General features: G+C 41.5%; 1 protein-coding gene across 1 annotated transcript; it reads right to left on the bottom strand.

Moving 5' to 3' along the window:
• Positions 1-953: 953 nt before the first annotated feature.
• aifm4 (apoptosis inducing factor mitochondria associated 4) lies at positions 954-13521 on the bottom strand. The gene is made up of 19 exons (XM_088906905.1): positions 13149-13521; positions 12307-12391; positions 11493-11602; positions 10932-11041; positions 10248-10292; positions 9330-9411; positions 8990-9102; positions 8440-8526; positions 7948-8039; positions 7532-7662; positions 7250-7365; positions 6612-6683; positions 6219-6282; positions 5861-5937; positions 5129-5246; positions 4231-4329; positions 3700-3775; positions 2848-2952; positions 954-2292 (listed from the first exon to the last, which is right to left on the bottom strand). Exons 1-19 carry the CDS (start codon positions 13183-13185, stop codon positions 2259-2261), a joined length of 1653 nt encoding a protein of 550 aa, XP_088763031.1. The 5' UTR covers positions 13186-13521; the 3' UTR covers positions 954-2258.
• Between the last annotated feature and the right edge of the window lie 1286 nt (positions 13522-14807).

Raw genomic sequence — 14807 nt, 5'->3', positions numbered from 1 at the left:
AAACCATAGAGTTCTGTTGCTATTTTTTTCATGTTCCACTTTGTCTTAACACTTGAAATTTTGCAGTTATTTTCCGTGAAAGCTTTGAACATGCATACAGTTTGTAAAAGAAAAAATATCTAGTGTTGCTTTCTAACTTAATTTTAAAAAAATGTTGCAGTACTTAAACTATCATACGTTTTAAGTGCAGAAACCAATTATTTTCTTAAAGTGTAATGTCCGCTATTTAGTGACAATTTGTAACACTTCCACAATGCTTTAATTTCTTGTAGTAACTCAAAATGTGGAAAAACCTACAAATAGGTAGGATTTAAGCTTATAAATGTAAACTCCTTACAACAGAGCCGAGTAAGATTTAAAAGTCTCTTGCAAGACTTTGTGGCGCTTGCCAAATCTGACTCATTGAACAGTAGCTGTAATGACGACAATTCAGCATTTTGATCAATCGCGCTGATTGATCAAAATGCTGAATTGTCGTCATTACAGCTACTGTATGTACAGTATGGACTGAAACCTCACATACAAAAAAAGAAAATACGTCAATTTTGTATTCTGACAGAGAAATTTTTTGATTAAGTTAGGAAAACTTAAAGAGTGTGGCCGAATCCAAGATTAAAGTACAGTTCAGTTGATTCCAGTTTAATACACCCCTATCTACTGACTATACTGCTGTCCGTTTTGGACAAGTGCTTAGTCTAGTACCAGGCTGTAGTGAGCCATCCCTGGCCAGGATTCCAATTCATTGTGGAGGAGACCTAGAATGTCCTTTTCAAGCCCCTAAGATTCATTTAAAAAGGTCTGGTCTCCCCCTGCACGTTTCCCTAATAACTTCAATTTAAAACAAAGTTGTCATTTCAATGTGTCAGGTGAGATGTTGGGAACAGTGAAAAAAAATGGAAGAAGCAACAGGTACAGTATGTTGAATGCAAGTATCAGAAGTAAGACAAATGACAGAGGGCACCCATTTATTTACAAAAATATTGTCTACTGGGTATAATAAAGGCACACAACAGTTAAATCAAACACAACGCACAGCCACTAGCATGTTACCTTACTTTTAAAGGTGGTGCAAAAATATAAATATGTCTCTCTGCTTATTTTATAGTTGCATCAAAAAACAGTTAAAATTAGGTTTCTTACACAAAGCAAAAAATCATTTTCTTTTTTGTAGCTCATAGCATCTTGGTTTCAATAGTTCTGTTATAAAGATTGTTCACTGGTGTATTTTTGTTAACAAAAACCTGTCTGTGCCCCACTTCCCTGTTTTTAAGATGTAGCCTCTGCTTCCACCCATCCACACGTTTTCAGTCAGTCTGCCTGAGAGCTGGGGCACAAATCTCTTTTTAACATATTTATTTGTAAGGGACATCAATGAGTCAAGTTAAGTAAGGGTTGTAATAATAAACAGCCTTTTGGGCTTAGAGAAAAATCAGGACTTCAGTTTTAAGATGAGGAGACAAAGCTTACACAGCTCAAATGTGTATTTTAAAAATAAAGCACATATAAATGTTTCTGCATGTAAAATAACTAAATACAATCTACATATATTTTAAAAAATGAAATAGATTCTTCTGCATTCTAAGTAGAACACAATGTAAAAATCTGGCATTGAAAACAGATAGGAGAAAGAGATGGAGAACTTTGTTTTGCAAAGGTTTGTGTCTAAATGGATTTCTTGCCTCATGTCTGAGCAGTCTCTTACTGACAAGCTTTTTTCGCCACCCCTGTCCGGTCCCTTAGCCTTCCATCTGTCATTTTCACCTGCATTTCCAACCATTTTCATTTCTGTACATATTTCAGAGCAAATCTAATTTCTTTCTGCAATGGGTTCAAGAAGGCTGTCCCAGGAGCAGTGGGCATCACCTGCAGTTTTCAAGTGTTTAAATCTGAAGTTCTCTGTCTTAATTACTTTTGTTAAACTGTGTTTCTAGGCGTATCTTGGCTACCATTGATCACACCAGCTGCTGAACAATCAACCTGTCTTAACATCATTCTTGTCTCTTCTCATAACTGTAATCCATGATGGAAGTCATCATGAGACACAGTCATCAGTGAGATCAAGGCAGGCTAAGAAAAGAACAATTAATCAAAATTCCCAATTAGTCTACTGTCTCTATTTCTGGAAACAAGGTCATTACTGTGACTGCCAGGCTGCTCAAACATAAGACAGGGAATCTGGGAAACAGCAAAGAAAATGCTCTTTGTTGAAGAGGGACCGCATTCCCTGTTCTCGTTAAATGAAAGATCATCGTTGCACATCAGGCCACCTTCAGCCAGCTCAGGTCATCAGACCTTAAAGACAAGAAAAGACATGCAAAGTTTTACTAAACAATTACAATCTACATGACGCAAGAGAAGCAACAAATATGATGTCATCATATATTCTTTCAAGTACATGAAAGTTACTGATAGACGATCATGATATAATTACATGTAGATGGCTTCTTGGACACATGGCTTCTTCTCTTATATTTGCTATTAACCTTTCAAAAAAGATTTTGCAACTAATACAATTTTATAATACAGGAAAACAGTGAAAGGTTTTATTACAAATATTTACAAGTTTAAAAAAAACTTTTCCCTGCCAGGAAGTGCCAAGATCTTGCTAGATATGGATCCACCAGCGACAGGCAGGAATACTTTATTAGATCTCTTATTCATTCATGCAAGGCAAGGATTCTTTTGGCCTGCAAGGCCACTTACAATACTCCTCACTCAGGCTTTCACTAGAGCAACGTTGCTTGCAGGCTATGTGAGGGTTTCTAGACCATGGTAATGACACTGTCCATTCTCAAGGTATCAAGGAATTGTGGTGCCAGATACTAAACCCATTTGCATTTCACTCACGCAGCTTGTGTTTTTGTTATGATCCTTCCTGCTGCCATCATTTCGGCCACCTGGGAAACGGCAGGGTCAAAGTTCAAGCTGGCCACAGCGACAACCTCATCATTCCTGTAATAAAGGGTGGAGATGTCAGCTGACTGTGACTGTGACTACCCATTGGCTCATGGCGGAGGGATGGGATGTTGTCCGCCGACAACATGCTGGGTGTCTGCAGGCTTGCAGTGACAAGCTCCTCTTCCAGGTGGCGCTAACTCTCCAGTTAAACCATAAGCGTGCAATTTCAATCTTTGAGGGCCAGAATCAAACAGGTTTTCTAGATCTCTTAAATTATCAATAGCTGAAGACCTTTAAAAAGTGTTGCATTGGTCCAATTAAGCTGATGATCTCAGTGAGGTCATTAAGAGCACGGGTGGAACAAAGACATATAGACAGTGTGCCCCCCCAGGACTGGAATTATGTTCCACTGAGTAACATAGGAGCTTACAATGTTTTAGAACGTGAATATTCTCTCCCAAACAGGTACAGGTGTCAAATCTTAAACTAATTGCAAGTTCCAGGTTAATTGGGTGGATAATAGAAAAAAATGTCAATTAAAATTTTTGTTTTAAAAAAGGATACAGATGCTAATAAACAGAGAATGACCACTTTTATTAACACAGGGAATATTGTTTCTTGATTTTTTCACTAACTCGAAATGCCAAATTGGTATCAGTCTTCAGGCATCCAATGCTCACTGGTATAACTGCAGCTAAAAACACTTTGTTTTTTTTTTCAGAATTAATAAAATACACTTACAAAAGCACTGCTACTCCAACATCGCTTTCATCATAAGAGGAGGTGGCATACAGTACTTACTTTATATAAAATGCAAGGAACTTCATTTCTTCTAGTTTGCCCTTCATGACAATCTCAGTGTACCCTTCCCCGTAGCCTGCAAGTGATGAACAAGAGCAGATAATTGGTATTGAGAATCCTGTACCCACATGAGAAGAATGAGAAGATGTAGACAGACCCCTCACATATGCCAATCCTTATTTGGCAAGTGTCAGGCGATATAGGACATTCAGTCCCTACTGGTGGATGCATGCATCTCTCAGTACTACAAGCCTGAAGGCACCTGGAGGTAACAGGGGTTGCTGTGTCTCCAAGTGAGCACTGGCCAACAAATACCAGACCTGCCCCTACTGGCCAACTGCATGATGAACCCAGAATCCTGGGCACAGTCAGCTGCAGACATGACCGAAGCTTGAACCTGCTGAATGAACCATCTGGATGAGAAGCCCCCATAGAGACCATCTTTGATTCTGAGCCCATCATGAAAAGAATTACACCACGGTCTGCTTCTGTTGTTTGGCAGCCTGTTTGTTCAGACAGGTCGGGAAATACCTGCATATCGGAAGCTCTTTCCTAGCAACACTGTCCAGAAGAAAGGAACAGAGTTGATTTCCGTTGGTATGTTCAGCATGTTCAAGGCAGCAATCCTTCCTGTAAAGAATTCACAACAACAGGTAGATAATATCCAGTTATTTGCATGTTTTGTAAGTGGAGAAAAAAATCTTATTTTACCATTTAGATTCCATGAGAACTGTTGGCATGGCGAGATCAAGACCGAACCAGAATGGGCTCTTGCTCTTCAGTAAAAAATCAACTGCTAATTGCACAACAACTGAGCGGTGTATCTCTGAGAACGTTACTCTCTTGTTTTGAATGCATGACACAGTTGCTTAGATCCACAACCTCCCAAGGCGTCCTGAAAGGGACTTTTATATAACCAAGGCTGTAAGGGACGTGCGTTTGGGATCCTTAATTTCCACATGGATGTTACATATCATCACTTCACCCTATTAGGAGTGGAGCCTTGTGCTATTAAAGCCATGTGACACCACAGAACTGCTCTTGTGCCCCCTGCAAGACAGAAGCCTCACTGAGGGGGATCACTTTACTGAGGACTGACAATTATAGGATAAACATTTTAAAATGCATTCCAAACAAATCATGTCAAACATTTCAAGCTAAATATAATAAAGTCAGTTAACACTTTATGGGCTTCAAATGGCATTGCATTTTTGTTATATGATAAATGAGCTGTTGACCTTCAAATAACCTATAAGAAAGATTTCTATTTGGAAATTATATGACTATTGTAAATAAACATGGTTATTGATACCTGCCAGGAACATCATACAGTATGTTCCTGTTATAAAGAATTTAGATACGGACTCTGCATCCCCTAAATCACAACAGGAAGTGTTTGTGATGAAAGGTTGTTCTGTTTTTTTTTTACCGTGAGCTTGTGCAACCTGCCAGTGCCCAATGTTGACTTGTTCATTTTTCCACAGGGAGAGAGGGAAGGAGGCAATATCTCCGGCGCAGAAGACTCCTGGGACATTGGTCCTCATAAACTGCAAGTCAGGAGCACCAGAGTAAGACACTCAACAGGTCTATGCAGAGTCTGGCTTGTTGTGGCTGTCATTTTCAAATGCCCACAGCTGATCATCTTAATACCTACCACATGCAGTTGAAGACTGAAAATCTTGTAGGGATACCAGTGTTATTTTTTGTGTACATTGGTGTAAGACTTTAAATAGTTCAGTATTTGATACTGAAAATCTTTTATGATTGAAGTAAGGCTCATGGACAGACAGTCCTTTAGGCAAATAATTGTTGATTTTTGGGGGGCAGGGATGATATTGAAGAATTTAAAGTATGATTGAACTTTGCACTATATAATAGAAATCTATTGAAATCTAGGCTAGGCTGATGAGCATACTGTTTCAGGGTAAACAGAGAAATATTATCAAGAACAAGAAAGTTATTATTCTGTTTTTACATGAATTGTTAACCACAGAATAGTAGGTAGGCGCAACATTGTGTTTGTCAAACCTGCAGCTGATTGGGAGATCCTCTTAAGACCCTTAAACTGAAGCACCCTGGTGTTCTGCAGTGTGTGTAGATCTGACAGGTGCTCCCTTGGGTGAGCTCACAGTGAGAGACCGCCCTGAGTGGATCAGCTTACCTTGTCTACAATGACAGTCTTTTTGGAAGTCAGCTCCACCGAGCTCTCTTTCAGGAAATCTGAGTTGGGGATAACACCTTGGAAAATGAACAGAGTGACATGCTTATTGTACAGTTAAAACAAAACAAGCGTGCCTGTTGTGTCCTGGAAACCTGAGCACCTGAGATCGCTCTTACTCCAGTAAAATAATTATCAGATCAGCTGGGTGTGTTTAACAGGCTTTATGCAGTCTTTGTGGAATGAAACTCTCATTTAATAGCATAGTACCTACAATACACCCAGGGTTGTGAGCCATTGTTAGGAGGTTAAGATGTAGAGTCCATTTTGCTGTTAAAAACATTCAAGGGGATCTTTATACCTATTGCAACAATGAAGATATCTGCAGGCAGGACTTTCCCACTTCTCAGCACAACTTCCTTGACCTGCAGAGACACCAGCAGTCAGTTTTATGGGAGTGGTACTCATTATACTCCATAATTGATTCACTTTCTGTGAAAAACTTGTGGTGTGTGATTGGAGTGGCTCTATGCTTAAGCCCACACAAAGCATTTTCACATCCCCCTAATTGGCATAACTGTTAAAAAGCAGAATTTTAGTAGGTGAGGGGTGATTTGTTATTTAAAATGTACATAAATGGTACAAGTAAATAATGGTGACAGTGCTCTGTCGACACAAAATCAGATAAAATTTCAACGTGGGTGAGATAAATTCAACATTTTGAGCACTGCAGCTGAATCTGTCTTTACTGTACCTTTCCACCTTCCCCTTTGACCTCAGTCACCGATTCGTTCATGTAGAACTTCACCAGCTTGTCCTCCAGCATCTTAAAATGTTTGAAAAGTACATCATGATGAGTTTTTCCTCATTCTCTAAGCACTGTTTCCAAACTACGTGGATGCCAGGCTATGTTGCGAGAGAGACAATTAAGTAATGACAGAGATCAACCAACCAACAAATTGTTTTAATGCTCATCTTGCAGAGGGTCCCAAACTACATTAATTTATAAATCCAAGACGAGAAAGACTCGTTGATTTTTTATAGTTTTCTAAAAAAAGAAATTCTACACTACTTAAGTAAATATTCTTTAATGATTCAGTTCATGCCTAATTCTTCTTTCCAGTGTCCATCTATCCATTATCAGAAAGCTGCTTGTTCCTGTCAAGAGGCACGGCAATCTGAGTCCTATCCCTAAAGCATAGAGTGTAAGGCGACTGTGCAATCGCACTCACTATTTATGGACACTGCAGCCAGCAAGTCTTTCATGCTGAGGAAGACACTGGAACACTCAGAGAAAACCCACAGACACATGGGGAGAACATGCAAACTCCACACAGAAGGTGGTTTAGGATCTGTTGGTAGTTTTATAAACCTATCTTTTCTACAGCAAACCTTCATGGTGAGTCCCCCGATCTCAGAGCCCAAGGTCTTCTGAAAAGGGACCTCACTGCTGCCAATTACAGTCACACTGGAAGCTTTGTCAGACAGGCATGATGCCACCTCCATACCTGCAGGAAAAAATAACATCTTTCAAACACAATAGATTCAGTGTGCAGGGCTGCAGCTCAAAGACAACCAAAAGAAAATAAAACAATAGGCTCCATAGAATTTCACATGCAACTGCCTTGATTGATGACAAAGCCGAGAAAAGTTGCAGCACATTGGTATGTATACCTATGAAGGAGGTGCCCAGGATGACTGTGTTCTTGCCCAGTGCTTCCTGGTGAATTTTCTTGGCATCATCCGGAGTCTGGAGCAGTCTCATATTGTCCAGGTCAGCACCAGGGCAATCCAGTATCCTGGCTCTGAGGAATCATAATACACACCAACCACCATGTTACAGTACATCCTCGCAGCACAACCAGAACCCAAAATAAAGAACTTCCAGGCATGTTCTGAGATTTTATACAATATCTAAAATATACCTCATGCTGATTTGAGAAATAGTTTATAGAAGTGCTGAATAATTTCCATACTTTGTAAATACAATTGAATATTATATGCCATGTGAAAGTGTCAAAGAGGGTCTCATTGTGCTCCAAGTGTTAGCACAGGACTGTTTAAGACAGCAATGAGAACAGGATACCGACCTGCAGCCTGTGGCGATCAACAGCTGATCGTATCGCTGTGATGAGCCATCACTAAAGGTGATTACGTTTTTATTTGTGTTCACTGATGTTGCCTTTAAAAACAAGGGCAGACCAGTCAGATAGCATGTAAAACATTTTGTGACTGGACATGAGAATGGATAACACATCAGCCTTGCAACCAGATCAGGTCGTTTTGCTTCAGTCTTCACTCAAGCTTAAATAATTGAATTTATATGGAATGCAAGTGAATTGCAACATGTGTGCTTTCTTTTCTTGGACATTGTGAGTCTTTTCACACACTCATATTAAATTATCTCTAGTCCGTTTACTTAGATAATATGAAAATATTATCTAAATGTATATAAATAGATACATATTTAAAATGTGTAAATAGATCATAGATAATATTTAGATAAGAATAATAAGCTTCACTCCACGCATTCAGTTTACTTTAATCTTAGAATTACACGTGCAAAGTTCTCGCTGTCTCACCTCCTTCCCCAGCCACACCTCAATGTCATACTGCTGGAAAAAGTCTGTCTGCCGGAGGAGAATATTTTGGGCCTCCACATTCAGGACCTGAAAAGCACAAGTTGGGAACAGCGCTCACCTCTGACAGGAATAAGACATCTACCTTATTTTCATCTTATCAGACGTGTTTGCACTTTCAGCATGAAGAACAGAGTCTTTTTATACCACTGGCACGTTCCTACATTCCAAATTGTCCACTGCAGGCCTGGCACGGGTTTTTTTTCAAATGGTTCAACTCATAGGTGTAAAACACCTGTGTTGAAGGGCCAGGAAACCTGGGAAATTTGGCTCAGATAAATAAGTAGACCAATAAAATAGTTAGGAGAGCTTTGGACAAGTGAAAACCTTTAGATATTGCAATACTACATCCCTGGCTGGACTAGAAACTTGTAAAGATGACCTGAAGTGGAACTGATCGCCAGAGCCTGTAGCTGCAGAACCCTAGTCGATCATGAATGTTCTGCTTTACGTCATCCGAGCTGTCATCAAGCTGGCTGACACTAAAGCATACCTTGCTCAGCTTGGTCTTGTCATAAGGCAGCATGTTCTCCCTGGTGACCATGATGATCCGTCCTCCATAGTGCTCTTGCCGAAGGGTTTCTGCACACAGCAGTGTTGCAGGGCCTGCACCAGGGGCAAGGAGAAGTATAGCAATTCCGGCCATCTTAAATATCATTGTGATTGGACCATGATGACCTGATTCTCTTAATTCCCACCCCAAAACTAGAGGGTGTTCATTCTAATATCTATCTATCCATTCATGTAACTAAATAACAACAGTACTGATTTGATGAACGCAATAGAACCCCCCTGTACTTCCTGAAATGGGTTGAGCTCCATGCTTTCCTCACCTCCACCTATCAGCACCACGATGTGAGATTCTCCAGGCATTCGGCAGCCCATTTTCTTGACGCGCTTGGTCATTTGCAACGCCTGGGAGGAAGAGACAGAGAGGCTCGGGATAGCCATTTTGGTCTTGGAGTGATTTTGAAAAGTAATTCTGAACATTAAAGCACAGACTATAAACTCCAGTCCTTCAGGTTCAGAATTAGAGAAGAATTCTACATCACTTTCGGTCATCAACAGCTTTAGATAGGCGGCTTAACTTAAATTCATCCAGTTAAAATGATGATCAACTTGATCAGGTTATTAAGGGCAGAGGTGGATTGAAAACCTCCAGCCTCCAGGCCTGGGGTTCTGCACCCTATATTAAAGCAAGGACAATCAGATGAGTTTATATTACAAGTCATTATGCAAGCTGATAATACGAGACGTGTAAAGATACTGGCTATAATGCTATACGTGTTTTGACTTCATAGCAACATAGCACAAATAGCCTAAATAAACTCTGTGGTAGAGCTAAGTAAAAATAGAGATGTTAGGCTGCTTTGGAAAAAGTTCAGTAGCTTCTTCATTTGTCTTGTGGTGAGTTGAAGAGCTTACATTAAATATGAAAACCTTTACTGATGTTCCAAACAAAATGAAACAATCTACAGCTGTGAGCTATGAGTGTCTTATAAAAAATATTTTTACAGGGCGGGGGGAGGGGTGCTCCACAAACAAGTTGTATTAACCCTTGTGAAGAGATTAATTCATTAAGACTGCCATGATTGAAGATGACTACTAATCCTTAAATAGAGAAAACGCAAGAAGCAGAATGATGGTGTGGAATCACAACATGTAGTTATTACATACCTATAAAGCACAGTTTAACAATTAAGAAATCTTTTATAAAGAAGAATAAAAATTAAATGAATGCACATGCTTACCTTTTTAGTTGCTGACACATACACTTTACTGTCCTCAATCTTCACCTTTGAAAAGGAATTAAAAAAACGTTGCAAAGGTATCTGCTAAAATCTCTGCCAGCGCCCAGCTTACCTCTTTAGTAGATATGCTCATTATTTATGTAGTACATATATACAGTATGCATTTTACAAGGAACTCCTTTTAAAGTTATGGTATTTTAACTACATGCAGTCACTATTAACTATAGTTATGGAAATATTAGTTAGCAACACTACAAAGCAGACCCATCTAAAGAAATGTCTAATTTCACACTTTATATGTGCACATGAAGTCAAAGTTAGCAGACATACTGTATGCAATGAGATTATACATATTATCAGCACATGAGCATATACTATATATAGACTCATTGTATCATTGTAGATCTTCAAGTACATGGTACCAAAAACCAAATTTTACATCTTTAACAATAGGTTTCTGTTTGTTTTCTATGTCTAGTTCAGAGTTTAACAGGTCAATAGCGCTTCTAGTACACTAAACTCTGAGTCATGGCTTGGGCTATGTTGTCTTTGCACAGAATACCAAGGAATTTTGCCTTCCAATAATTTATTAAAAAACGTCCCTGCATGCCAGTCAGAATACTTGGTTAAACGTCCATGAATAGAAGACAGAAAGAAAAGAAACACACAGGCCTCTCTGGTTACCTTGAAGGAGGGCAGACTGTCCAAGCCAGGATATTCCTCTAAGTCACCTGTCTTAATATTGAAGCATGCGCCGTGCCAGGGACACCGTACCCTGCTCCCCAACAGAGCCCCTGAAGAGGAACAGATTCCAGCAAGAGATCTGCTTTGATATCAGGTAGTTCAGCAAGTAGTTCTTTACAATGACCATTAACAATGCAAACCCGTGTGTGCCTTTCTATCTAGCAGAAACATCACAAACCAGCCCCTGCCCTTCTTTCATCTCCCTGACAGTGTCCCATCAAGGGTGTGTCCTGGCGCCCGATGCTTGCCAGGTTAGGCTCCCACTCCTCCTGACCCTGCACTGGATAAGGTGGTGAGAAAATGGATGGATCCTGTAGGACTGGGACTGAAAACTGTGCTATTATTACACAAAGAGAAAACACAATGGCAAACTGTGATGGTTTTCAATGGTGCAGGAGAGTCTCAGCGCAAATGGGTTGTTTCTAGACACACTGAGGATGGCCTTACATGTGCCTCTCCATTCCTGATGCCTGAAGGTCTAGGATGGCGAGGGGGGGTTACCTTTCCAGAGGGGGGCGCCGTAGTGCGTGCACAGGCTTCCGATCGCGCTGTACTCCCCCTTGCTTCGCACCAGCAGGACTTTGTGCCTCCCCACCTCCACCTCCTTCATCCTGGAGAAACGCAACAAGAGCCAGCCGTGACCGAGACTCTCCCACCAGCTCACCCAAAGCCCTGATGCACAACGACGGGATAAAACTCCTTCTGAGAGCGTGGGAAAGGAGCAGGATACAGGGCACGTATATTTACCCAGAGTTTATTTTCCCAGAGTTCCCTGGGGTCTTAATCCATATACTTCTCAATTACAAAACTAATGATTAATATCACATAGACTGCACACATAGGCTTCTATTCCCAGCCTTGCCCTCACAGCTCACATGTGACAATCCCTGCATGTATTTCTATATTTCTGTATTACTGTGCTTTCTATTAACTACAGTCCTCCAGATGGGCATTTTTTGCACACAGCAGAGAAGTGCGTTGTGTGGTCCTCTTCCTTAGTCCCAAGGGAACTTCAAAGTAATACATCAGCCCCTGGGTCACACTCCAGATCAATATCTTTCCCTTACTGGGAAGGAAATATGGCAGACCTCTCCTAGTCACCGGTCTCCATCCATTCATCAAAGGTACTGCTCAACCAGACGTTATTTCAGCATCTATTTTTTTCCACACAGAGCACACTGTCAACAGTGCTTGGCTATAGCTGGTTTTATATAACCCACCGCTCTCCTGTGTCCACAATAGACTGACTCATCAACACTGTTCTGGCTGTTTGTTAATACCACAGTTAACTGCATATATGCCTCCATGAACTTACTGTCCATCCTGCAGATCAGAGTCCAGGCACACCACTTCTGTGACCTCCTCCTGGTCCGAGTCTGGCTCTTGTCCACTGATAGCAGCTGAAAAGCACAGTAGTCCAGTCATTGACTGCTAAAACGACTCCACTTGCTGATCAGTGTAAGATCCCCAGTGCGTATCTGTTCTTATTGGTTGGTAGACTGCAAACCGTTCTGCTGACTGAATGCTAGTTGTGTGCCACAACCCGGTATCCTCACTTCTCCACTCCAACATCTCGCAAACGCAGGTTTTGTAAGGTAGATACAACAACGTCGCCGACTACAGAAAACAGAATCAACCAATCAAGTGGATCTTAACTCAAGATCCTAATCCTGTTTTGAGACTGAAAGTACGATTGACACCGACGCTGATGAACGTTTCGCAATGACATCAGCATGTTTTAGGAATTACCTCCGTGGACGATCCACCTACTACTGATTTCAACCGTGTCGCCTGGCTACAAAATGTGGCGACAATGACACTGCGAGATCCTGAATGCGGACAAAAATAACGCATTAGAGTAACTAAACTGGAAACCGAATGTCTGTAATTTTGTTAATGGATTAGTATGACATATAGAGGTGGCGGATTATAGGGAGTGCATTAAAATTGGGTGTATTTCACTAAGCTTTTAAGCAAAATAATGTACTCATTAAATAACCACTTAGCCGATGCTGCCCGAGTTATGTAGTAACATGTTGAGGGAGTGACGGGCTGTTAACGTTCTTGTACGCGTCCGACGTCTAAATGTTGCATTTCAGCTAAGTATATATACACACTAAATGTATAGGGCCGGCTTTCACAATAAATATTACTCACTTTTCGCTTGTCCCTTAGACATCCCTGAGCCTGCCATGAAACCACGACGAAACGCTATAGCCCGGTTATTGAAGAGGCGCTAGAGAGCCAGTTGCGTTTCCCCAAACCGCTGACACTGGGCCGACTGCCGGGTGCGATGCGAAAGGACCAATGGAGGTCGGAACTGGATCCTGTAGCTTAGCAACCGTACCCCCCCAAACCCCCCCCAGCGACCCCCGGTCTGGGATGTTTGATCAGTGCTGATGAGTTGGATCACAGGTGCGGTCAAAACAAGCGAAGCGCCATAAAAACATTAGTAGGCATTTGTTTTTACTTCTTATATCACGGACTCCAAAAGTTCCGAGGCGCACAGAGACAACTAACTGGCAGGGGCGCAAACAAACGTATTACCCGTAGCTATGGGGGATAGGTTTAAGGTTTTGTTTCAAGTTAAGAGTCAGACTGGCGAAACAGCCTGGGTGAGTTTGAAAATGTAGGCGTTACGAGTTGGGCTTTTAACTCGCCTCGGGGAGAGCAATGCACCAACGCCCCTTTTCACCTGTTAGATGCGGTTAAATTTCTGTGTCCATCAATCCACCCATTTTTTAACCGCTTCTTCCAATTCAGGGGTCGCAGGGGAGTCAGAACGGACACAAGACGGGGTACACCCTGCCAGACCATCACAGGGCCAACACACACTTGGGGTCACTTTTCCCAGAAGCCAGTTAACCTACTGTTCTTGGACTGCGGGAGGAACCCGGAGCTCTCGGAGGAAACCCACGCGAACATGGGTTAAAAAAAAACATACGAACTCCACACAGATAGTACCCCAGGTGTGGAATTGAACCCAAGCCCTGCAAGACAGCAACGCTATCAACTGCGTCACCGTACCGCTCTGAATGTCTATGTCGCCTTCATAATATTCAGCGAAATATGCATCCATCCACTTTCTCTAACCTCTTCATGCTTAGAGTTCAGTGGTGAACAGGTGTAGTTACCGGAAAGGTAAAGACACCGCTTTTACACCGTAAATACAGGCGCAAGCCTGTATAAAGCTGCAACAACAGCCCGTAACAGAACAGAGACACCGGTTATCTTCACAGCCCGTACAGGACCAAGAAAAGGAAGCTAGCTAAACTAGCTTTGGAAAAAAGCGGTGCCCATAGATCACGTACTGAACGAACTTTAGTGTACACTTGGCATTGTTGTTGTCTCTAGCCCTGTTTGAGGACAACAGGTATCAGCTGTACAGAAACTATTGTACGTGCACAAACACCGAAATCAACACAAGATGTCGCCACACTCTACGACACAGAGCCGCTCTGTCGCTTACGTACAGTACTTCAGCGACACTATTATTGATGCTGCCTTCGTGATCTTTTTCTGATTACAGGGGTTACGGAGCGGCGATAAGGACGATCATAACCCATATCCTCACAATGATTGGGTAAATCGCCCTTGATTGATTTTGTAATAGGTTTATTCCATGCTGAAAAGAGAAGAAGAAAAAAACACAACGTTTCGGGCTCACACCTGAAGAAGGCTCCACGGCCGAAACGTTGAGTTTTCTCTCTTCTCTTTTCAGCATGGAATAAACCTATTACTTGTTCCTTGGCTGCCTACGCATGCTGACGCAGCTACCCACCTGAACTACTTGATTGATTTTTTCCGATTAGAATT

Source organism: Atractosteus spatula, chromosome 27 (assembly GCF_055471065.1).
Source record: "Atractosteus spatula isolate fAtrSpa1 chromosome 27, fAtrSpa1.hap1, whole genome shotgun sequence".
Lineage (NCBI taxonomy): Eukaryota > Metazoa > Chordata > Actinopteri > Semionotiformes > Lepisosteidae > Atractosteus > Atractosteus spatula.
This window is presented reverse-complemented; position numbering and strand designations above follow the sequence as displayed.

Coding starts and splice junctions, on each gene's coding strand:
- aifm4 (XM_088906905.1), bottom strand. CDS start 13,185: ATGGCAGGCTCAGGGATGTCTAAGGGACAAGCGAAAA. Junction 11,603..12,306: donor TCTGATCTGCAGGATGGACA/GTAAGTTCATGG, acceptor GCGTTTCTCCAG/GATGAAGGAGGTGGAGGTGG. Junction 4,330..5,128: donor GCAGGTTGCACAAGCTCACG/GTAAAAAAAAAA, acceptor AATTCTTTACAG/GAAGGATTGCTGCCTTGAAC.